This window comes from Pseudorasbora parva, chromosome 15 (genome assembly GCF_024679245.1).
Source record: "Pseudorasbora parva isolate DD20220531a chromosome 15, ASM2467924v1, whole genome shotgun sequence".
Taxonomy (NCBI): Eukaryota; Metazoa; Chordata; class Actinopteri; order Cypriniformes; family Gobionidae; genus Pseudorasbora; species Pseudorasbora parva.
The window spans coordinates 44061463-44087717 of record NC_090186.1 but is presented as its reverse complement, the minus strand read 5'-3'; the positions used below and the strand labels follow the sequence as shown (position 1 = coordinate 44087717).

The window sequence follows — 26255 nt, the reverse complement described above, 5'->3', positions numbered from 1 at the left end:
AAAAAAAGTAAGAAGAAAAAAAAGAATTTATTGTTGCATTTAATAAAGAGGTTGATTGCGTCATTTAAAGGAACAGTTTACCTAAAAAAAATATTAAAATATGGCGATTCACTAGCCTGACAAGCGGACCCACATCAAGATGTTTGGTCTGGAAACTCACCATTGACGGCTCAATCTGAGCGGCGGATAAACGGCTGTCTGTCAAACTCCCTCTGCACGCGATAGGATAGCGCTACAACCAACCAGAGCAACGAAGGTGAAGCGGAGCTCGTTGATAGATTAAACATTCACCGTATCCGGTCGGCTAAACTCAGAACACATCTGCCCTTTTTAAAAATGACTTCAGTGCCGTTCTTTGTTCTTTTCTCAGAGAAAAGCTTAACTCAAGTCTTCCAGAGTCGCGGTCAAAGCTGATTCGAAAGACCGCCGCCGTTCGCCAGTTTCTGTGTTTACTAGAAGCACGCAAGCGCAACTCGGCCGTCATCATTATGGCCCCGCCCACCGACTCTATACACGATGTGATTGGGCCGTCCAGATTTTGAGGAATACAGCTCAGAAGTGTATTGAGAGTTCCTAGACGACACTTGCGGGCAGATTAGATTTGCTGCCGCTAGGGTGCGTCTAGATTTCTAGGCTAGCGATTCACCAAACCTGGCCATAACTTTCATTTGTACATTCATTTGTATGTTGTAAATTTCAGTTTTGGTTATTTTTAGTACATAAAGTTACAATTTAGTTAACATTTATTTTAATTTTAAGTAATAAAAACATTTATGGTTTTAGTGTTTAATATAATAACCCTGTTTTTTATTGCTTGATAACACTAAAGTTTTTTTTTTGGTACTACTTTAAAAGGTGGATCACAGAAAATACTCCAACCTAAAATTAAAAATAATACATTTCATAATGATCAATGAAACCCTATTTTGATGTTTTTGCATAATATATTTTTTACAAAGCACATTTAAATTCCCATTAGAATCACCCCTGAAATGTTCAAAAATTAAATTTAAATTAATTTACTTTTATTTTCAGTCCCAATTATGATTAGCCATTGATGCAATTTAAACAAAGTCTTGGAAAATGGCTTCTTCGGTGTTAAAATAATACAAACGTACGCACACACACACACGCAAACACACACACACGCGCACGCGCACACGCACACACACACACATACACACATACACGCGCACACGCACACACACACACACGCGCGCGCACACGCATCCACTCAACAGAATACAAGGAACAACGTTCATCTAAGATGAAAATATAAAACACGTTTTCTTTATTTCCTGTATATAGACATATACCACTTGAGATTTGGAGAAAAGCACATATGAAGGCTATTTTATGATGGATCTCATCAGACAGCTGAATGCAGACAGAAAAGTTCTCAATTACAAATAGTAAAAAAACAAAACATTAGAAATTAAACTCTAAACATTTCTAACGCAGTCACAGAAGTCTGTCGAATACCAACTGTCTGCAAGTGGCTAATAACGGTTTTCATCTGTACACAAGAAAATTTGTACAAAATAAGAGATCTACCATTCAATAATAGATGGATCATAACAGTACATAATATGTACAATATCAGATGAAGCCATTTAGTAGAGGGATGCATACTAAAGGACACTTTGCAGTTGTATTTTCTCTCATGAAATGAAACGGAAAGTGAAAGTCACCACAGTAAAAGGTTATCGACACCGGAGGAGAAATCATGTTTTTAGTTTTTTAGCACTACAGCCAAAAGATAAGAGGAAGGAGCTTAACTTAAGAACAGAACAGGTCGGGAGAGAGGAAAAGAATGCATTTATCTATGTCTAGGTAAATTTGCACATTCAGATCGAACATTGAACAAGCTTACAAGGGCCGAGAATAAAAACCTGCGAGCGACATACGGGACATACGGGAAGCGCAGAGAGAGAACTGCACCGTAGCTCCGACCAGGACAAAGCCAATGGAAGTTCAAACAACGGTTCGTACGCCAAACGAGTTTCAAGTTTATCAGGAGACATTTTCTGACATGTTGGGCAAAATGTGTATGTGTGTGTGTGTGTGTGTGTGAGAGAGTGAGAGAGAGCACGAAAGAGGGGGAGAGAGAGAGTGTGTGTGTGTGTGTGATAGAGAGAAAGGGTGTATGTGTGTGGGTGTGTGCGTGCGCATGAGCGAGTGTGTGTGTATGTGCGTGTGCACGTGTGTGTGTGAAGCCAAAGTAGATTTCAGGCCAAAAATAAAAGGTTTCCTTTACCTAAAAAGGCACAAATGAAGGCTTGGTCGTAAAACGCACGCGTAACCGGGTAAAGAAAACGCTTAATATTGCCAAAGCTTCTATTGGTCAGGGGAACGAAATGAACCACCGTTGTTTGAACAACCAAATTCTCCCTGGACGAACTTATTGCCAAGTTTCTGGGCAAAAACAGAAAGGGCGAGTTCTCTTTTGACAATTTGCCAAAGAACCGTCACACTTAGAAGACAGCGAAAGAAAGCGAGACAGGGGCCCAAAAGCAGCGCCTCCGAACAACCTGAGAATCGTTTGCTCGCTCCGAAACGCAGTCGCGCCGAGTTCTTCCGGGTCGGCCCAGAGGCACAAACAGCAACAGAAGAAACCAACGGACGAAAGCAGAAGAGGAAAGACCCGAGACTAGGATGGAGGACGACTCCGGTGCGCAGAACCGGCGGTGTGTGTGTGTGTGTGTGTGTGTGTGTGTGTGTGTGTGTGTGTGTGTGTGTGCATCACACCGGGGCTGTCCTGCGCTGCTGCCCTCAGGGCAAGACTGGACGGTGTGCGCGTGTGTGTGTGTGTGTGTGTGTGTGTGTGTGTGTGTGTGTGTGTGTGTGTGTGTGTGTGTGTGTCACACTGGGGCCGTCCTGCGCCGCTGTCCTCGGGGCGAGACTGGACGGTATGTGTATGTGTGTGTGTGTGTGTGTATATGTCACACTGAGGCCGTCCTGCGCCGCTGCCCTCGGGGCGAGACTGGGCTGGGTTTGGTTCTGGTTGTCTGTGGTCCTCTAATGGCCGTCCTGGGCTCCGATCATGTCCTCCGCGCGCCGGTGCGTCTCCAAGGCCTTCATCATGGACGAGTCCTGAGGCAGCTCAGACTTGCGCCGCATCAGGGGCCGTTCCTTGCGCTGGTCTCTGTGGAGCTAAGCGCACAGAATAAAATACACCGTCAAATCACGTGCAAGATTTAGTCAGCTAAACTTAAGGGCTACAGGCTAACATTTGAGGGCAGTGGCACCGGATTTGGTTCATTTAATGATAAAATTACTATTGTTTTGCTTTGTTTTGTTAAAGGGATGGTTCACCCAAAAATGAAGTCATTTACTCGGCCTCATGTTGTTCCAAACCTGTGTGAGTTTCTTCTGCTGAACACAAAAGAAGATATTTGGAAGAATGTTTGTAACCAAGCAGAGAGAGCAACCATTCACTACCATAGTAGGGGGGGAAATACTGAGATAGTCAATGGTTGTAACTCTGCTCGGTTACAATTTCCCCCCCAAATATCTTCTTGTGTTCAGCAGAAGAAAGAAACTCATACAGGTTTGGAACAACATGAGGGCGAGTAAATGATGACAGAATTGTCATTTTTGGGAGAACTATCTCTCTTTCCCCGCCAGCGTTTAAAAAAAAAAAGTTGAAACCGTCAACGTTTACGACCATTTTCAGAAATATTTAATAGCCCATAGAATATTTAGTTTTATGAATATCTGAGTATGCAATATATCAAAAGAAAGAGCTGACCCTCTTCTTTTAGAAACGTTTTATTGTAGCTTCATGCATGTCTTTTATCAACAATTGAATATGGGTAAATTTCATTAAAAAATAACATCTGGACCAAAAAGCTGAGAAATTCACTGACTCCAGATCAGATTCAGAGATGATCAAACACAGATGAGGAGATCGAGTCCATCAACACCTCTAATGCTTCAGTCCTGTAGCTCGTCAAGGTTTAATCATGAATCATAACGCTGATTCATAACCGTTTGAATCTTTATTTGAGGATTGAACACAAACGCGGAAGAGAAGCCGATGCTGAATAAAGTCGTAGTTTTTGTTATTTTTGGACCCAAATGTATTTTGGATGCTTCAAGAGACTCTAATTAACCCACTGATGTCTCATATGGACTACTGTGATGATGTTTTTATTCCCTTTCTGGACATGGACAGTATAGTGGTTGTTAAAACCACATACGTACATTTTACTCATCCCAACAATGCTAAATAAATAAACGTTTGAGCGCGTGTTATAGGCTATATGACATTATTGCCCGATATGACAGCACATCGCCACAGACGAGTATCTCTTCCTTAAGCCAACGCAAAAACTAACGCAAATTAAAGCGATAGTAAAGTCGTAGAGCTCAACACACACTCATCTTCATTAAAATGCAGAAACTGAATGATCTTACAGTGATGTGTGTGCGCGCTCGCTCATATCGCGGCCTTTGATAATGAAATTATCTGATTATCAATTAATAAATAAGTGTTGCGTTCATATATCAGTCGAACCGCACCAGAGTTCGTTTGGAAGCGGATCGAGACCCATCTTTTTAGCGCTCTCGGTCCGCTTGTTTGGTGCGCATCAGGGTTCGGATGGCAGCGTTCACATATGTTCAAATGAACCGCACTAACAGAGCAATCTCACCAGGGTTCGTTTTAGTCGAACCAAACATGACGAGTGTGAACGCACCCTAAAAATATAGTAATACTTACATAAACCGATCAAAAGTGACAGTAAAGACATTCATAATGTTCCAAAATATTCTATTTCACATAAACGCTGTTCTTTTGCACTTTCTGTTCATCAAAGAATCATGAGAAATAAAATGCATCACAGTTTTAACACTAATAATTATAAATGTGTGTTGATCATCAGCTCCTCATATGAGAATGATTTGTGAAGGATCATGTGACACTGAAGACTGGAGTAATGATGATAAATTCAAGAATGAATTACACTTTTACTATATACTAATTTGGAAAACAGTTCAGTTGAACTGGAATAATATTTCAGAATTGTACTGTATTTTTGATCAAATAAACGCAGCTTTGTTGACTTCTGTGAAAGCCTTTTACCGGAGTGGCTTCTTCTTCTACAGTCTTCTTTAGCATCATGACATCCTCAATCATCGGGCCGTCTGTCTCCATATCCACCGGACTGCTGAGGCTGGACGAGTCGATGTACATGAGGAACTAAAGCACAAACAGACATTATGCCATAAATAACAAGCATTTTGGTAACACTTTACAATAAGGTTGTATTAGTTAACATTAGTTAAAGGGTTAGTTCTAGGGATGCACCGAAACCATCTTTTCAGAACCGATTCCGATATTAAAAATTCAGAGTATCGGCCAATACCGATACTAAACCATTCCGATATTAATAATTCAGAGTATCGGCCAATACCGATACTAAACCGATCCGATATTAATAATTCAGAGTATCGGTCAATACAGATACTAAACCGATCCGATATTAATAATTCAGAGTATCGGCCAATACCGATACTAAACCGATCCGATATGAATAATTCAGAGTATCGGCCAATACCGATACTAAACTGATCCGATATGAATAATTCAGAGTATCAATACCGATACTAAACCGATCTGATATTAAAAATTTAGAGTATCGGTCAATACCGATACTAAACCGATCTGATATTAAAAATTTAGAGTATCGGTCAATACCGATACTAAACCGATCCGATATTAATAATTTAGAATATCGGTCAATACCGATACTAAACCGATCTGATATTAAAAATTTAGAGTATCGGTCAATACCGATACTAAACCGATCCGATATTAATAATTTAGAGTATCGGTCAATACCGATACTAAACCGATCTGATATTAAAAATTTAGAGTATCGGTCAATACCGATACTAAACCGATCCGATATTAATAATTCAGAGTATCGGTCAATACCGATACTAAACCGATCCGATATTAATAATTCAGAGTATCGGTCAATACCGATACTAAACCGATCCGATATTAAAAATTCAGAGTATCGGTCAATACCGATACTAAACCGATCCGATATTAATAATTCAGAGTATCAGTCAATACCGATACTAAACCGATCTGATATAAAAAATTTAGAGTATCAGTCAATACCGATACTAAACCGATCCGATATTAATAATTCAGAGTATCAATACCGATACTAAACCGATCCGATATTAATAATTCAGAGTATCAATACCGATACTAAACCGATCCGATATTAATAATTCAGATTATCGGTCAATACCGATACTAAACCGATCCGATATTAATAATTCAGAGTATCAATACCGATACTAAACCGATCTGATATTAATAATTCAGAGTATCAATACCGATACTAAACCGATCCGATATTAATAATTCAGATTATCGGTCAATACCGATACTAAACCGATCCGATATTAATAATTCAGAGTATCAATACCGATACTAAACCGATCTGATATTAAAAATTCAGAGTATCGGTCAATACCGATACTAAACCGATCCGAAATTAATAATTCAGATTATCGGTCAATACCGATACTAAACCGATCCGATATTAATAATTCAGAGTATCAGTCAATACCGATACTAAACCGATCCGATATTAATAATTCAGAGTATCGGTCAATACCGATACTAAACCGATCTGATATTAAAAATTCAGAGTATTGGTCAATACCGATACTAAACCGATCCGATATTAAAAATTCAGAGTATTGGTCAATACCGATACTAAACCGATCTGATATTAAAAATTCAGAGTATTGGTCAATACCGATACTAAACCGATCCGATATTAATAATTCAGATTTTATAATATTATTAGATTAGATTATAATTCAGCAGCTAAAGTTACAAAATCACAAGTGCACAATAATTGAACATTTAGTGGGGGAAAATAAAGGAAACCACAAAAGTGATTAAGTGTAGCTGTAAATCTGGTCAAATGTTACAAAATATATTCATGAAAAACCAGTAAATATATTTATAGAAATAGGGCCTATATACTAAGAAATTACATTTATTTTAAATGTATAGTGCATCTTTTTAATGAGGCAGAAAACATATTATAGATAGGGCAGAACAAGAAAGGCTATTAACTCTTTCCCCGCCAAACACAGAAATTTCCGTTATTTGTGAGAAAACGCTTCCAGGCCAATAACGGAATTTTCCGTGTTTTCACTGTCGGACGCTAGAAGGCGCTATTGCACATCTTCTGAATGAGAGTACTGAATCTCCTGATCAAAACACACGCGAGTACACTGCAAAAAATGCATTTCTTACTTAGTATTTTTTTCTTGTTTCTAATCAAAATATCAAAATATTCTTACATTAAGAAGCATTTACTAGACAAGTAAAAATTATTGTCTTGTTTTGGGAAAAAATAAATCAAAATCTGCCAATGAGGTAAAATGAATAATCTTAAAACAACATTATTTTTCTCACCCCACTGGCAGATTATTTAGCTTATTTTAAGCAAAAACTCTTAATTTTGAGTTATTTTCCCCTAAACAAGACAATTACTTTTGCTTGTCTAGTAAATACTTCTTGTTTTAAGAATTTTTAGATGTTTGGACTAGAAACAAGACAAAAATACTAAGTGAGAAAATAATTTTTTACAGTGTAAGATGCAGTGAGAGGAGTGATCGCATGTAACCATATGCATATGAAAAATAACGTGATCATCGTCAATAAACAGCATATGAATCAAAACTGCCTGAAATGTGGACCCAGGACGAGCTTTAGGACTGTGAAGCATTAGGAGTGTTGATGGACTCGATCTCCTCATCTGTGTTTGATCATCTCTGAATCTGATCTGGAGTCAGTCTTTCGCAAATACGTGATTTTCTCAGCTTTTTGTTCAAAATTTAGCTTTTTTTTATGAAACCTACCCATATTTAAGTGTTGATAAAACTTTTTTTGTTGAAAAGAAGAGGGTCAGCTCTTTATTTTAATATATAGCATGCTCAGATATTCATTAAACAAAATATTCCATGGGCTAATACATTTTTGTGAAAATTGTGAAAAACCCTGGCAATGGCTGGCAACTTTCTTTTTTTTTAAACGCTGAGTTAATAAGGCTTTCATAGCGAAAAAGTATTATAAGAGTGGCTCAAAGCGCATATGCACATCCAGAGCGCAGGATGATGCGCTTGAAGCAACACGGAGTCACATGCTCACAGCGCTCCATCCGGATTGAGGAGTTCAAAACAAGATATCGACACGTAGTGCATCTATGCAGTATTCTTATCCTACGTTTATTTTAACAGTTTAACATTTCAGTCACTGTGTGTGAAGAACAATACAATAACTAGTCCAGTGTTGTGATCGAACAGACACCTGGTAGAAAGTAGCACAATTTACAGCAATAAACGCTAGCAAGATAAAGAAATTTTATGAGAAACCATAAAGCGTTATGTTATGTTAAAGCTGCTGTCCGTAACTTTTTTTGTGTTCAAGATTTACAAAAATTATATAATGAGAATGTACAACATGAATCCATTTTCCAAACCATCTCTTTGTCTTATGATGTTGCCTGAATGATTATGGTACATTTACAATAAGTGTTTATATTGGGACCATTTCAGGCCCGACTGGTAGGAACCACTGTGGAGGAGCACAGTCCCTGCGTGATCCGCCATAGACATAAACAGAGAGAAGTAGCTCCGGCTGCAATGTTCTTCCGCAAGACGCATGCAGTTCTGTTTATTAACCACTAGAGTGCAAAAAGTTACGGACTGCAGCTTTAAATAATGTGGCCAGTAGCTGATAAGTCCCAGTTTACACGTGTAATATGTTGCCAAATACCACAAAAATGCACTTACAATGCACATTATGAGCACCATTCATAAACTGATGACTGATTTTCAGTTGTAACTGTATGTCACAGATAATGAACCTGAGATATATTCATGTAACATTTATGAAATGACTGAAATGCTATTTAAATGTCTGTTATAAAGGCTTGACTGATATCTGTGCTGTAAACCCGCGGTATATCAGAGCCGTTTACCTGTGGGTTTGATTTGGCGAGATTCTCGATCTTTATCCACGCCTCCTCGCGCTCTTTCCACTTCGCCTTTTCTCTAATTTCCAGAGAGAAAGGAAAGATTTAGTATCAGCAGAACAGACTGAAAGTCTGAGTAATCTGTGAAAGTGCTTCCTACTTGTTCTTCTCTGCCCTGAACTGTTGCGTGCAGTCGTCGAAAAGCTTCTGATTCATCTCCATAAACAGCTTCAGAGCGTTATAGATCAGCCCGTGGATCGTCCTGAACAACAGGAAGAGGAACCGCTGTTTATTCATCATCTGACAACATCACAATCTCTTCATCAAACAAGCTGAGATCAGATGGACTCCATCTCTATTAAAGGAACACTCCAGTGTTTTTAGAAATAGGGCTTATTTAACTTCCTTCCTACATTTAGATATGTGGGCAAATGCATTATGGTCTCAGTGCATGCATTGTTTTAGTTTGGCAGGGTTGCCGCTAGCTTAGCTTAGCATAATGAATGGAATCCTATGCTGCCAGCTAGCATGTCGCGAGTAAAAGAGATCCCCCCCGACCTAATTACTTCTTGTGGCCTGCGTATTCACAACGAGTACAAATAGCGATGCAGATTAAGACTAGGCGATTTCCTAGCAGATATTAACTTGGGACTATATTATGGGGAAGCAGAGGCGAAGCAGAGAAATCACGCAACACACTGCGATCGCTCAACAGCTGGAGGACGTGAGGATGAGAGCCCTGATATCTCTGTGCTTCCCCATAATATAGTCCCATGTCAATATCTGCTAGGAAATCGCCTAGTCTTAATCTGCATCGCTATTTGTACTCGTTGTGAATACGCAGACCACAAGAACTAATTAGGTGGGGGGGATCTCTTTTACTCGCGACATGCTAGCTGGCAACATAGTATTATATTCCTTATGCTAAGCTAAGCTAGCGGCGACCCTGCTAAACTAAAACAATGCATGCACTGAGACCATAATGCATTCACCCACATATCTAAATGTAGGAAGGAAGTTGAATAAGCCCTATTTCTAAAAACACTGGAGTGTTCATTTAAAGCAAAACTGACTAATACACTAAATTATGCATTTACACCAATCAGGCATCACATTATGACCTAATCTTGCGTTGACCCGTCAAGGCATGGACTCCACGGGACCCATGAAGGTGTGCTGTTGTATCTGGCTCTAAGATGTTAGCAGCAGATCATTTAAGTCCTGTAAGTTGTGAGGTGGAGCCTCCATGGATCGGACTTGTTTGTTCAGCTCATCCCACAGATGCTCGATTGGATTGAGATCTGGGGAATCTGGAGGCCGAGTCGACGCCTCAAACTGGTTGTTGTGCTCCTCAAACCATTCCTGAAGCATTTGTGCTTTGTGTCAGGAGCATTATCCTGCTGGAAGAGCCACAGCCACCAGAATACCGTTTCCATCAAAGGCTGAACATGGTCTCAGCAATGCTTAGGTAGGTGGAGCGTGTCAAAGTAACATCCACATGGATGGAGGACCCAAGGTTTCCCAGCAGAACATTGGCCAAAGCATCACACTGCCTCCGCCGGCTCGCCTTCTTCCCATAGTGCATCCTGGGGCCATGTGTTCCCCAGGTAAGCCACACACACACACACACACCCGGCCATCCACGTGATGTAAAAGAACACGTGATTCCTCAGACCAGGCCACCTTCTTCCATTGCTTCGTGGTCCAGTTCTGATGCTCACGTGCCACTGTTGGTGCTTTAGGCGGGGTCAGAGGTCAGAGGTCACCCTGACTGGTCAGCGGCTATGCCGCCCCATACGCCTCAAACTGAGCTGCTCTGTGTATTCTGACAGCTTTCTATCAGAACCAGCATTAACTTCTGGAGCAGTTTGAGCTCCAGTAGCTCGTCTGTTTGATCGGACCCCACAGGCCAGCCTTCGCTCCCCACGGTCATCAATGAGCCTTGGCCGCCCATGACCCTGTGGCCGGTTCTCCACTGGTCCTTCCTTGGAGCACTCTTGATAGATACTGACCACTGCAGACCGGGAACAGCCCACAAGAGCTGCAGTTTTGGAGACGCTCTGACCCAGTCGTCTAGCCGTCACAATCTGGCCAAACTCACTCAAATCCTTACGCTTGCCCATTTCTCCTGCTTCACACACATCAACTCTGAGGACAAAATGTTCACTTGCTGCCTAATATATCCCACCCACTAACAGGAGATGAAGAGATCATCAGTGGTATTCACTTCATAATTGTATGCCTGATCGGTGTATATACTCAAAAAAAAAAGTCAAAATGTATTGTTTTTATATGCATGTTTCTATTTTTCCACCCTCCCTGACCTTTACAGTTAAACAGGCTGTTTTTGCTTCAGTACTGCAATAGGGCTTATATATGTAAATGAGCTCTCTTATAATTGGCTAGCCTCTTTGCATGTAAAAAGAAAAATGGGTTCCGTTTTGAGTTACTCACCGGTTATTGAGGATATTGACTAATATGGTAAAAAGTGGAGTTCTAGTTTCACAGAATGAGCTGCAGCTGATGTTGTGAACATCGTGACTCACTTGTTCCAGTGGGTTTTGGAGTTTCGGTACAGCGAGGGGAACATGATGGGCAGGATTCTCGCAGCGTTGTCACTGATTAAGCTCATTATATACTCATTGTTCCAGTAGTAGAGCGCTCGCTCTGCAACCTGAGGATCACACACACACACACACACACACACACACACACACACACACACACACACACACACACACACACACACACACACACACACACACACACACACACACACACACACACACACACAGGGATGTTTTTACTTTCAGAAAAAGAGGATCTATAATGCTTTTCCCCATGTCTATCTATCTTTAGTGTGTAATGTTGCTGTTTGAGCAAGAAAAAGCTCTGCAAAGCTCCGAAAGAACACATCATAATATTCCTAATTTAAATAAGAATAAAGGGGCGGAGCCTGTTTGAGTTAGTTAGTAGTGTGTTGAAACTGGTGGTTATGGTAAGGGACGGGGCCTGGTTGAGTTAGTTAGTAGTGTGTTGAAACTGGTGGTTATGGTAAGGGACGGGGCCTGGTTGAGTTAGTTAGTAGTGTGTTGAAACTGGCGGTTATGGTAAGGGGCGGGGCCTGGTTGAGTTAGTAGTGTGTTGAAACTGGTGGTTATGGTAAGGGGCGGAGCCTGGTTGAGTTAGTAGTGTGTTGAAACTGGTGGTTATGGTAAGGGGCGGGGCCTGGTTGAGTTAGTAGTGTGTTGAAACTGGCGGTTATGGTAAGGGGCGGGGCCTGGTTGAGTTAGTTAGTAGTGTGTTGAAACTGGTGGTTATGGTAAGGGGCGGGCCCTGGTTGAGTTAGTTAGTAGTGTGTTGAAACTGGCGGTTATGGTAAGGGGCGGGGCCTGGTTGAGTTAGTTAGTAGTGTGTTGAAACTGGCGGTTATGGAAAGGGGCGAGGCCTGGTTGAGTTAGTTAGTAGTGTGTTGAAACTGGCGGTTATGGAAAGGGGCGGGCCTGGTTGAGTTAGAAGTGTGTTGAAACTGGTGGTTATGGTAAGGGGCGGAGCCTGGTTGAGTTAGTAGTGTGTTGAAACTGGCGGTTATGGTAAGGGGCGGAGCCTGGTTGAGTTAGTAGTGTGTTGAAACTGGTGGTTATGGTAAGGGGTGGGCCTGGTTGAGTTAGTAGTGTGTTGAAACTGGCGGTTATGGTAAGGGGCGGAGCCTGGTTGAGTTAGTAGTGTGTTGAAACTGGCGGTTATGGTAAGGGGCGGGGACTGGTTGAGTTAGTAGTGTGTTGAAACTGGCGGTTATGGTAAGGGGCGGGGACTGGTTGAGTTAGTAGTGTGTTGAAACTGGCGGTTATGGTAAGGGGCGGGGACTGGTTGAGTTAGTAGTGTGTTGAAACTGGCGGTTATGGTAAGGGGCGGGGACTGGTTGAGTTAGTAGTGTGTTGAAACTGGTGGTTATGGTAAGGGGCGGAGCCTGGTTGAGTTAGTAGTGTGTTGAAACTGGTGGTTATGGTAAGGGGCGGAGCCTGGTTGAGTTAGTAGTGTGTTGAAACTGGTGGTTATGGTAAGGGGCGGAGCCTGGTTGAGTTAGTAGTGTGTTGAAACTGGTGGTTATGGTAAGGGGCGGAGCCTGGTTGAGTTAGTAGTGTGTTGAAACTGGTGGTTATGGTAAGGAAGGTATGAGGAAATAATCAACATTTAAGCAGGAAAACCTGCTCTAGTCCATCGAGACTCTTTAACAAGCTTTAATTACTGCCTTATTATTGTTTACTGCTTTCTGTCAGGGTGGGCAGACCTGGAAATGTGGGCTGGAGACACATTTGGCCAGCTGTCTGAAGAGCGGCTCCATCACTTTGACAAACTCTGAGGGCTCGATAACGTCCAAAATTTCTTCAAGCTCGTTCAGAAACATCACTTCCTTTGGACTGTGCGTCTTTGGCCAGTACTTTAGAAGAGCCATCACCACCTGATAAACAAGCACAGAACAAAACACACAAAATACGAAGCTGGTTAAAACTAGTGTTGGTTTGGTGCTGGAAAAATGTCTGAATGTCATAATGTAAGAAACCTGCTGAAAATACAAGAATAACAACATAAACACGTGTACATAAAGCAGTTCAAGAGATGAGAGAATGCAGAATGTGAACACAAGATGGCGCTGAAACCCACCGGCTCAGTAAGTGTGCTGTCCTTCTCCAGAAACTGCACCACACAGTAAGCCAGCTGAAACATCACAACATAGGTTAACATCCTCTTCATATCGCAACACAAAAACAAGGAGTAAGAAATTATATTCTGGGTAAAGAAAATGAAGGAGTTTTAAGAATCATTTAGTTTTTTTAGTTTTTATATTATGACAATTTTAATGATAATTTAGCACATTTTCCCACAAAATTCTCATTACTGTTATACATACTGACATTTGCTTTTGAGTTCGTTTGTAATTCACATTTGTCTGAATGCACATCTTTTTTAATGAGAATCTAATGTAATTTATGCTTAATTAAAGTACAAGATAAAAAAAAATATATTTTTACATTTTTAAATAAGATTTAATACATTAACATAGTATATATATATATATATATATATATATATATATATATATATATATATATATATATATATATATATATATATATAGCAAAATTATTTTATAAATAAAAAATTAAACAGTACAAAAAATATTACATATATTAAAATTATATTAAAATATATAAAAAGTGCTCATTTAGTAAGAAACAAACAGTTATTCTGCATTATCTCTAAATGTGTCTTAAATTACAAAAAAAAAAATACAATTTAAAAGAAAAAAATACCAATAAAAAAGGGCAAAACATAAATCTGATTCAAAATGAACCCCAGACACACCGTGACCGTACCTGTGGGTGATAAACACTGAGGGACTTCACTTTATGCAAAGGTAACAAAACTTTTAACAGGAAGATTTTGTGCTCTTCTTTCAGCGGTAAGGCAAAGCCGTTGATTATGCTGGAGGAAGAGAGAAAGAAAGAGTCATGGATCATTCTGAAACAGCAAATCATTCAAGCTTTGTGACTTAAGACACGTTAAAACCATCATGAATCATAAATGGTAATATGAGGTCGACAGAAGAGGGAACTTGTGACTAACATGCACTTTCACTGTAAGCAAGTGTGTTTAAAACCACTAATACACAGCCTCAAGAGTTACTGCTCTTCAATAATCTCATTATAATACATCACTTCCAGCAAGTAGTTCATTAACCTGAGGTTTGGCCTTATCAGTCGCCATTTCGCCAAGGAACAGCGATTTATATGGAAGCTTGTTTCCGTCACGGAATAAAAAAATAAAGATAATAGTGACTTTATATCTTCCAATTCTGATTATTTCTCACAATCCTAACTTTACATCTCTCGATCCTGACTTTACATCTCCTGATTTCGACTTTACATCTCACAATTTAATTTATATCTCGCAATCCCGACTTCACATCTCGCAATCCCGATTTAACATCTCCCGATTCCGACTTTACCTCTCACAATCCCGATTTAACATCTCCCGATTCCGACTTTACATCTCACAATTTAATTTATATCTCGCAATCCCGATTTTAACATCTCCCGATTCCGACTTTACATCTCACAATTTAATTTACCTCTCACAATCCCGATTTAACATCCCCCGATTCCGACTTTACATCTCACAATTTAATTTACCTCTCACAATCCCGATTTAACATCCCCCGATACCGACTTTACATCTCACAATTTAATTTACCTCTCACAATCCCGATTTAACATCTCCCGATTCCGACTTTACATCTCACAATTTAATTTATATCTCGCAATCCCGATTTAACATCTCCCGATTCCGACTTTACATCTCACAATTTAATTTACCTCTCACAATCCCGATTTAACATCTCCCGATTCCGACTTTACATCTCACAATTTAATTTATATCTCGCAATCCCGATTTAACATCTCCCGATTCCGACTTTACATCTCACAATTTAATTTACCTCTCACAATCCCGATTTAACATCCCCCGATTCCAATTTTACATAATTTTATTTGTCGCAATCCCGATTTTACCTCTCGCAATCTCGACTTAACATCTCACAATCCCGACTTTACCTCTCACAATCCCGATTTAACATCTCCCGATTCCGACTTTACGTAATAATTTTATTTATATCTCGCAATCTCGACTTAACATCTCACAATCCCGACTTTACCTCTCGCTATCCCGATTTAACATCTCCCGATTCCGACTTTACATAATTTTATTTATATCTCGCAATCTCGACTTTACCTCTCGCAATCCCGACTTAACATCTCCCGATTTTACATCTCTTTACATCAAATTAACTCTTGGTCGTGTGTGTGTGTTTAACAGTAACAGCATCAGATTTGAGAACATAAGATTTTATTAATAAAAAAGTGATTTATACCTTCCCAATATTTCCAGTAGTTCAGCTATTCCGTTATGATGCTCCGTTTCATAGATGAACCTGCATGGAGATAGAAATCTAAGATAAAAAAATATTTAAAACGTAAATCTGCCTCTGAAACATTTCTCCTGATGTAATCAAGGCCATGTGGACAGTCAAATCAATATGAATCAATAATTTAATGATCTGGATGTTATATAGTTTAAGATCACACGAGTCTCACCTATAAAAAATGTTATTAATCTGCTTTCTGATGTAAGCTCGAAGACCCAGGAACTTTCCGTAGATGCGGTGGAGAGTCGTCTTCAGAAAGTCACGCTCTCGAGGGTCTTCACTATCGAACAGCTCCAGGAGCTGCAATCAAATCACACAACAAACACCAATCCATTACACAGAATAACTGGATAAAAGGTTATATTTCAGATATAAACACTGATGTCTACGGTAGCTTCAAATAAAGATTGTATAATTTACATCATTACACCAGTAGGTGGAGATGAGGAACATGTGTGAGTCATTGAATCATTCACTCAAGAGATTTGTTCAAAAACACTGATTCATCCAGTAATGAAACAAGTGAAGTCTTTATGAGTGAGTCATTGAATCATTCACTCAAGAGATTTGTTCAAAAACACTGATTCATCCAGTAATGAAACAAGTGAAGTCTTCATGAGTGAGTCATTGAATCATTCACTCAAGAGATTTGTTCAAAAACACTGATTCATCCAGTAATGAAACAAGTGAAGTCTTCATGAGTGAGTCATTGAATCATTCACTCAAGAGATTTGTTCAAAAACACTGATTCATCCACTAGTGAAACAAGTGAAGTCTTCATGAGTGAGTCATTGAATCATTCACTCAAGAGATTTGTTCAAAAACACTGATTCATCCACTAGTGAAACAAGTGAAGTCTTCATGAGTGAGTCATTGAATCATTCACTCAAGAGATTTGTTCAAAAACACTGATTCATCCACTAACGAAACAAGTGAAGTCTTCATGAGAGAGTCATTGAATCATTCACTCAAGAGATTTGTTCAAAAACACTGATTCATCCAGTAATGAAACAAGTGAAGACTTCATGAGAGAGTCATTGAATCATTCACTCAAGAGATTTGTTCAAAAACACTGATTCATCCACTAATGAAACAAGTGAAGTCTTCATGAGAGAGTCATTGAATCATTCACTCAAGAGATTTGTTCAAAAACACTGATTCATCCAATAATGAAACAAGTGAAGTCTTCATGAGAGAGTCATTGAATCATTCACTCAAGAGAATTGTTCAAAAACACTGATTCATCCAATAATGAAACAAGTGAAGTCTTTATGAGTGAGTCATTGAATCATTCACTCAAGAGAATTGTTCAAAAACACTGATTCATCCAATAATGAAACAAGTGAAGTCTTTATGAGTGATGAGTCATTGAATCATTCACTCAAGAGAATTGTTCAAAAACACTGATTCATCCAATAATGAAACAAGTGAAGTCTTTATGAGTGAGTCATTGAATCATTCACTCAAACCTTTTTTCTTTTTTTGTTGCCTGTTCAGACTCGTGGGGAGAATCGTGATCTCCCGTTTAAGTAAGAAATTTGTGTAATTTGCAGAGAGCTTACAGAACCATGTATAATATGTGATGATTTTGTTGCATGTGGAGCATTTTTCAAAAAACTTGAAACTAAAGCAGGGTTTCATGGCCCTTTAAAACTAACATTATTATTGAGGATAACAGACAAATGTATTAAATACAACAAACTGACAATATTTTAATGCAGTGAAATAGACATTCTTACATTTTATATGTATATTACTTGATTATTCAATGCCAGACGATTATACACAAACGAAACCTGAACGCAAGCGAAAGAGCTCATTTCAACATACCTGCAACACAAACTTCTGGTCGATGTATTTCTTGGCTATGTTTGGCTGAAAGTCTGGGGACTCTAAAAACCGCAGGAAAAACTCATAGACGAGCTGTGGAGAGAAAAACAAGCATTTCATTCAGTGGCCACTTTTATCCGAAAAAGTTTTATAGTACCGTTATTAGTGGGGAAATATTTTTATTATATTTCATTACAATTAAGCATATTTTACACCCAAATAATTGTATTAAAGAAAAAACGAATGCATCCACAATTACACATTATTCTAAATGATAGAATTTTATTTCTGTATTACAGTAAAGGAAAATAAAGATAGTTTTACCCTCCTGCTGACTACAGGGAGTGCAGAATTATTAGGCAAGTTGTATTTTTGAGGATTAATTTTATTATTGAACAACAAACATGTTCTCAATGAACACAAAAAACTCATTAATATCAAAGCTGAATATTTTTGGAAGTTTTAGTTTTTAGTTTTAGCTATTTTAGGGGGATATCTGTGTGTGCAGGTGACTATTACTGTGCATAATTATTAGGCAACTTAACAAAAAACAAATTTATACCCATTTCAATGATTTATTTTTACCAGTGAAACCAATATAACATCTCAACATTCACAAATATACATTTCTGACATTCAAAAACCAAACAAAAACAAATCAGTGACCAATATAGCCACCTTTCTTTGCAAGGACACTCAAAAGCCTGCCATCCATGGATTCTGTCAGTGTTTTGATCTGTTCACCATCAACATTGCGTGCAGCAGCAACCACAGCCTCCCAGACACTGTTCAGAGAGGTGTACTGTTTCCCTCCTTGTAAATCGCACATTTGATGATGGACCACAGGTTCTCAATGGGGTTCAGATCAGGTGAACAAGGAGGCCATATCATTAGATTTTCTTCTTTATACCCTTTCTGGCCAGCCACGCTGTGGAGTACTTGGACGCGTGTGATGGAGCATTGTCCTGCATGAAAATCATGTTTTTCTTGAAGGATGCAGACTTCTTCCTGTACCACTGCTTGAAGAAGGTGTCTTCCAGAAACTGGCAGTAGGACTGGGAGTTGAGCTTGACTCCATCCTCAACCCGAAAAGGCCCCACAAGCTCATCTTTGATGATGCCAGCCCAAACCAGTACTCCACCTCCACCTTGCTGGCATCGGAGTCGGACTGGAGCTCTCTGCCCTTTACCAATCCAGCCACGGGCCCATCCATCTGGCCCATCAAGACTCACTCTCATTTCATCAGTCCATAAAACCTTAGAAAAATCAGTCTTGAGATATTTCTTGGCCCAGTCTTGACGTTTCAGCTTGTGTGTCTTGTTCAGTGGTGGTCGACTTTCTGCCTTTCTTACCTTGGCCATGTCTCTGAGTATTGCACACCATGTGCTTCTGGGCACTCCAGTGATGTTGCAGCTCTGAAATATGGCCAAACTGGTGGCAAGTGGCATCTTGGCAGCTGCACGCTTGACTTTTCTCAGTTCACGGGCAGTTATTTTGCGCCTTGGTTTTTCCACACGCTTCTTGCGACCCTGTTGACTATTTTGAATGAAACGCTTGATTGTTCGATGATCACGCTTCAGAAGCTTGGCTATTTTAAGACTGCTGCATCCCTCTGCAATATATCTCACTATTTTTGACTTTTCTGAGCCTGTCAAGTCCTTCTTTTGACCTATTTTGCCAAAGGAAAGGAAGTTGCCTAATAATTATGCACACCTGATATAGGGTGTTGATGTCATTAGACCACACCCCTTCTCATTACAGAGATGCACATCACCTAATATGCTTAATTGGTAGTAGGCTTTCCAGCCTATACAGCTTGGAGTAAGACAACATGCATAACGAGGATGATGTGGTCAAAATACTCATTTGCCTAATAATTCTGCACTCCCTGTAGTGTCGTGCCCCTCCCAACCCATTCACACACACAGATGATTCGATTATCGGTCGACCATAGAAAGATTCGACAATTCTGATTCGAATGTTTAAATCTTTAGTTGGGGACAGCCCTACTTCATGATCCTTCACTAATCACTCTCATATGAGGATCTGATGAGCAACAATTAGTGTTAAAAACACGTGATGCATTTCATTTCTCAGGATTCTCTGATGAATCGGAGGTTCAAAAGAACAGCGTTTATGTGAAACAGAAACATTATAAACGTCGTTCCTGTCACTCCTGATCAGTTTAAAGCGGAGTAACAGTATAAATGTGCTTCACCTGCAGATGAGGCCAGGCCGCCTCTAATGTGGGTTCATCCTCTTCCGGGTCAAACTCTGCGCCGGTCGGGTTGGATGATGGCGGTAACGTCCGAAACATGTTGATTGCAAACTGAAATGGACAAAATGCATTTCATGATTACTCAGAACAGACCATTTCACTTCTGTACAAACTTTCTGGCGGTCTTTATCAATGAACCAGCGCTTGTTTGATTAATTAAACGTGGCACAAATGAATCATAAGCAACTGTTTTAATCCTCCTGATCGCGGCACTTTGAAGTTCTCGGCTTTAATCATCAAAGTGTGTGTGTGTGTGTGTGTGTGTTTGTGTGTGTGTGTGTGTGTGTGTGTTTAAGGGGAAATGTGCTTGTGAACATATTATCATGCTTATTTTGCAAGTCCATTTGCACTTGGATAGGCCGCGGCTTCACATCAGCTGCAGGCTCTAATAAATATCAAAGAGACAATAATTCAGGGCTGGAATAACTGCAGCTGGCAGGAGCAGCGAGGCCAACGGAGGGTCAATCGACTCACGAACGCTAAGCTCTCGGCCCCTTAAAAGGATGGCCAAATGACAGATCTGATACGGAGGAGCCAACAGATTTGCCCAAATGCTCAACACCACCTTGTATGGGTGAGAGACGTGCTGTCAGCGGTTCATATATTGTTCACACTTCAAAAAATGCTTTTCTTACTTAGGATTTTTGTCTTGTTTCTAGTCCAAACATCTAAAAATTCTTAAAGCTCCACTGTGTGATATTTCCCCCATCTAGCGGTGTAAAGGTTTATGACCATCCAGTTAATATTAGCTTCTGTTCCTCTCAATTCCGATTTCGTTTTAACTCCTACGGTGGCCGATTTAGTCCAAGATTAACAAGGCTTCCAGTTCGACCGCCATCGAGTGTTAAAACGCGAAAGGCGAAGCTTGAATTTACGGGTATGTCCCTCTCTGGCTACTGTACTTTCAAGATGGAGGGGCAACATGGCGACCGGCACTCGAACCCCTCACCCGTATGTGTTTTCAACGGCATATTATAAACTTACCAGAATACTTTATTACTTGAAAGAAGTAAATATACATTAATGAGCACATACATTTGTGAAAGAACTAAGTGATTTTAGCTAAGAATAAACTAAAAAAGTTACACAGTGTAGCTTTAAAACAAGAAGTATTTACTAGACAAGCAAAAGTAATTGTCTTGCTTTGGGAAAAAATAACAAAAAATTAATGTTGTTGCTTAAAATAAGTTAAATAATCTGCCAATGGGGTGAGTAAAATAATCTTAATTCAAACAGAAAACTAGATTATTTTTCTTACCCCAATGGCAGATAATTTCTCTTGTTTTAAGACAGAACTCGCTTAATTTTGAGTTATTTTTCCCAAAACAAGACAATTACTTTTGCTTGTCTATTAAATGTTTCTTAATGTAAGAATTTGTAGATATTTTGACTAGAAACAAGACAAAAATATTAAGTAAGAAAAGCATTTTTTGCAGTGCATGTTCACCGGAAAGAAGATTTTTGCAGTGCATTCACTGCATAATATTTTCATTTCTGTTGGTAAACCATTCCATAACGGAAAATGACGACTGACCAAAGGCTGTTAGTTCTTGTCATCCCCTTGGGAGATCCATTTAAAGATTAATTTCAAAAGTGAAAAATTAATCAAATTGATTGAAAATGAATATACACCGATCAGGCCTAAAATTGTGTTGGTCCCCCTGACCCGTCAAGTTACGGACTCCTGAAGGTGTGCTGTGGTATCTGGAACCAAGATGTTAGCAACAGATCCTTAAAGTCCTGTAAGTTGCGAGGTGGGGCCTCGCGATTGCACTGGACACGTTTTAAGTGCAGCGAGCGAGCCCAAAGAAAATTCTTACAAGAGCAGCATGTATCTGAGAGCGCACGGCCATTTCTCCTGCTTCTAACACATCAACTTTGAGGACAAAATGTTCACTTGCTGCCTAATATATCCCACCCACTAACGGGTGATGAGATCATCAGTGTTTATAAACAGTATTTTGAGAATGCAGAGAGACGAACTCTCTAAAGAGCGATTTCTGATTGGTGGAATTTTCTGCACAGCATCATGGGTAATGTAGTTTTTCACCAGGAATTAAGCTGACATAATGTGGGCTGACCGGTTCAAAAGAAGCAAATACCATTGAATAACAATCGTAGCTTTACCATCTTTAAAAGGTTTTTATCATTTAAAAAATTCCCAATGGAGAAAACAAATTGAGTTTTTACTTCCAGACCATAGACTGTAAAAAAATATGGCCGTAGTGTCCGTGAGGTTACCCATAGGATTCTGAAGAGTCGTTCTGAAGTGTAAAGTAAAGACGAGCTGACGGTCGCCATCTTGGCAGCTTGTCATCGCGAGTCACGCCCGGATAACAGAAAATGGGCAAAGAGGCGGGACAAGGGCGGAGCTTAGGTGACCAATGACTATATACGGCGGACAAATGGCTATCAATCTGTCAATCAAAGTGGCCACGCCATTAATAATGCAGAACTTTAAGGCGTTATATAACGTAAACGAATGAGTTATTAAAAAATTCACCCCCTCACAGTCGTCATGAAGGGCAAAATTAGCCGTATAGAACAAAACCACGATTTTTACCAGGCTGTAAACATGTTTTATTCTGCTTTAAATTTGGGCATTTTAACATGAGGCTCAATGAGATTCTGTCCCTAGTGGCCAGTCGAGGAATTGCAGTTTACGTCACTTCAGTATTGGCTTCAAGAGAAATGAGGATGCCACTTGTTCCAGATGGACAAAATCAAGCCCCGCCCTACATTTGTTCTTATTTCAGAAGCGATTCACTCGGATATACGGCACAATAGGGAATAAAAGACCAGAGCAACTTCCCTTGCAAGCCGACTTTAAGCAGTTGATGTTTTCTTCTGGTTGCATAAGACACGTTTCATAAGCGCTCTCTGGACGCTCGGGTTCTTTGTCTCAAGGTTTTGGAGACTTCAGTGCTACACGCCAGATGCAAGAGCTGAAAGTGTGTGTGTGCGTGTGCCTTTGTGAAATATCAAGACACAAATGTGTATAATGCCATGGGTATGACACAGGTATTACAGGAGAGGGTGAACTATGAGGACATTACCCATGTCCCCACTTTTCAAAAGGCTTATAAATCACACAGGAGGAGTTTTTATGAGAAAGTAAATATGCAGAATGTTTCCTGTGAAGGGTAGGTTTAGGGGCAGTGTGTGTGTGTGTGTGTGTGTGTGCGTGTACTCACCATGTGAACCACCTCCGGATAGATGGGCTCGGTAATGACGTTCCTGTTGTGTGTGATGTACTCCACCATCTCGCTGAGCGCCGCTCGCTTCACCTCCTTCCATTTCAGGTCGCTCAGCGGGTCGGACACGAAGTCGAAGAGAACGCAGCACTGACGCAGCTTCTGCACGAACAACTTCTCCTGCTCGGCTGGAGGAACATCTGCAGCAATGGAGACGAGAGAGGAGCATGAAGCACTTGACCATCGAGAAAACAACTGATACATGAACGAACAAAACTCTCACAGATAAAACCATGGGTGTCAAAAGCAAATAAAAAGTGGGTGGGTCCTCTCTCAGAAGTTATTTTAGCTAAATCCAAAAAATGATTCCAATCATATTTCAAGCATTTCAAAACCATCATCTGGGCATCTGGAGCGTCTCAGCTGGGCCTGGGTATCGATTCAGATGTTCCAATTCGATTACATTTCGATTCACAAGCTCTCAATGCGATTACATTTCGATTCACAAGCTCCCAATTCGATTCAATTTCGATTCGCAAGCTCTTAATTCGGTTCAATTTCGATTCACAAACTCTCAATATGATTCAATTTCGATTCACAAGCTCTCAATTCGATTAAATTTCGATTCACAACTCTCAATACGATTCAATTTCGATTCACAAGCTCTCTATACGATTCAATTTCGATTCACAAGCTCTCTATACGATTCAATTTTGATTCACAACTCTCAATACGATTCAATTTCGATTCACAAGCTCTCAATTCGATTCAATTTCGATTCACAAGCTCTCAATACGATTCAATTTCGATTCACAAGCTCTCAATTCGATTCAATTTCGATTCACAAGCTCTCAATTTGATTACATTTTGATTCACAAGCTCTCAATACGATTCAATTTCGATTCACAAGCTCTCAATTTGATTCAATTTCGATTCACAAGCTCTCAATACGATTTAATTTTGATTCACAACTCTCAATACGATTTAATTTCGATTCACAAGCTCTCAATTAATTCGATTCAATTTTGATTCACAAGCTCTCAATACGATTCAATTTCGATTCACAAGCTCTCAATTCGATTCAATTTCGATTCACAAGCTCTCAATTTGATTACATTTTGATTCACAAGCTCTCAATACGATTCAATTTCGATTCACAAGCTCTCAATATGATTCAATTTCGATTCACAAGCTCTCAATACGATTTAATTTTGATTCACAACTCTCAATACGATTTAATTTCGATTCACAAGCTCTCAATTAATTCGATTCAATTTTGATTCACAAGCTCTCAATACGATTCAATTTCGATTCACAAGCTCTCTCAATACGATTCAATTTCGATTCACAAGCTCTCAATAATATTCACAAGCTCTCAATACGATTCAATTTCAATTCACAAGCTCTCAATTCGATTCAATTTCGTTTCCCAAGCTCTCAATTCGGTTCAATTTCGATTCACAAACTCTCAATATGATTCAATTTCGATTCACAAGCTCTCAATTCGATTCAATTTCGATTCACAAGCTCTCAATACAATTTAATTTCGATTCACAAGCTCTCAATACAATTCAATTTTGATTCACAACTCTCAATACGATTTAATTTCGATTCACAAGCTCTCAATTCGATTCAATTTTGATTCACAAGCTCTCAATACGATTCCATTTCGATTCACAAGCTCTCAATACGATTCAATTTCGATTCACAAGCTCTCAATACGATTCAATTTCGATTCACAAGCTCTCAATACGATTCAATTTCGATTCACAAGCTCTCAATACGATTCAATTTCGATTCACAAGCTCTCAATACGATTCAATTTCGATACACAAGCTCTTAATACGATTCAATTTCAATTCACAAGCTCTCAATTCGATTCAATTTCGATTCACAAGCTCTCAATACGATTCAATTTTGATTCACAAGCTCTCAATTCGATTCAATTTCGATTCACAAGCTCTCAATTCGATTCAATTTCAATTCACAAGCTCTCAATTCAATTCGATTTAGATTCACAAGCTCTCAATTCAATTCGATTTAGATTCACAAGCCCATCAAAACCCAGCTTTTGGAGAGAGCCTCAAAACCAGTGTAGAAAATAGCCTATTACTTATTAGTTATGATGTTTCTGAATGTAAAAACCACGCGAACATCATTAGTTGACCTCAGACAACAGTATAAAAAAATATAAAAGCCAGTTCATGACACCTAGTTAACATATCTCGTGTAAATCTCTTTAATTACAGGGAAGCGTTTTCTCATAAAAGACGAGATAACAAAAGACAGGAAAACATCCCTCACTGCCCTTGACTAAATAACTTTAATAAGGGCTGATCTATATTTATACAGTGAAGACTATTTGAGTGATCATTGCAAAAAATTATTTATTTTACAGTCTTGTTACATGTCACATGTACTTACCATAGTAATAACAGTAAATTATGCATAATTACATGCAAAGAATCCGACCCCCTAACCCTAAGTACATATAGTTAATTAATATTACTTAATATTATATTATATATATATAATAATAAATTATTTACTTTATGTATTTTTTCAAGTACACTGTAAAATATTATTTAGAAAAAAAGTTACCTGGTTGCCTTAAAATTTTGAGTTCATACAATGAACATTTTTTGAGATTTGACAATTAAAATATTATTAAAAGATTTTGTAAGCATATTGGGTAATTGTGTGTGTTTTATTTGTGATGACGGAGCCGAATTGTGCTATTTTCAAGATTTATCAAATTTTTTATGTGTTTCAGATACAATAATAGTTTGAGTTTCTATTTATTAAACAAATTCCCTTCATTGTATCAACTCAAATTTTTAGTTTCATTAAACTCAACATTTTAAGGCAACCAGGTTAGTTCAAGTATAGTTTTATTTTTGCACAGAGATTCACCAAATTCCCTGTTTAATGATATATTAGATCTTGATACC

General features: G+C 39.1%; 1 protein-coding gene across 4 annotated transcripts in view; it reads right to left on the bottom strand.

Moving 5' to 3' along the window:
* Positions 1 to 1263: 1263 nt before the first annotated feature.
* The window catches only part of ppp2r5cb (protein phosphatase 2, regulatory subunit B', gamma b), a 37752-nt gene continuing 12760 nt past the window's right edge, over positions 1264 to 26255 (bottom strand). For 2 of the 4 annotated variants that reach the window (XM_067418299.1, XM_067418302.1), the window contains 13 exons: positions 23305 to 23504; positions 20051 to 20161; positions 17833 to 17925; positions 16172 to 16302; positions 15949 to 16026; positions 14396 to 14504; positions 13683 to 13736; positions 13309 to 13479; positions 11564 to 11691; positions 9178 to 9279; positions 9024 to 9096; positions 5087 to 5203; positions 1264 to 3153 (listed from right to left, as the gene is read on the bottom strand). In XM_067418299.1, the coding sequence (XP_067274400.1) occupies positions 3019 to 3153; positions 5087 to 5203; positions 9024 to 9096; positions 9178 to 9279; positions 11564 to 11691; positions 13309 to 13479; positions 13683 to 13736; positions 14396 to 14504; positions 15949 to 16026; positions 16172 to 16302; positions 17833 to 17925; positions 20051 to 20161; positions 23305 to 23504 (1502 nt within the window). In that variant the 3' untranslated portion in view covers positions 1264 to 3018. The remainder of the gene's footprint in view (positions 3154 to 5086; positions 5204 to 9023; positions 9097 to 9177; positions 9280 to 11563; positions 11692 to 13308; positions 13480 to 13682; positions 13737 to 14395; positions 14505 to 15948; positions 16027 to 16171; positions 16303 to 17832; positions 17926 to 20050; positions 20162 to 23304; positions 23505 to 26255) is intronic. The other 2 variants (XM_067418301.1, XM_067418303.1) reach the window with 1 other exon arrangement.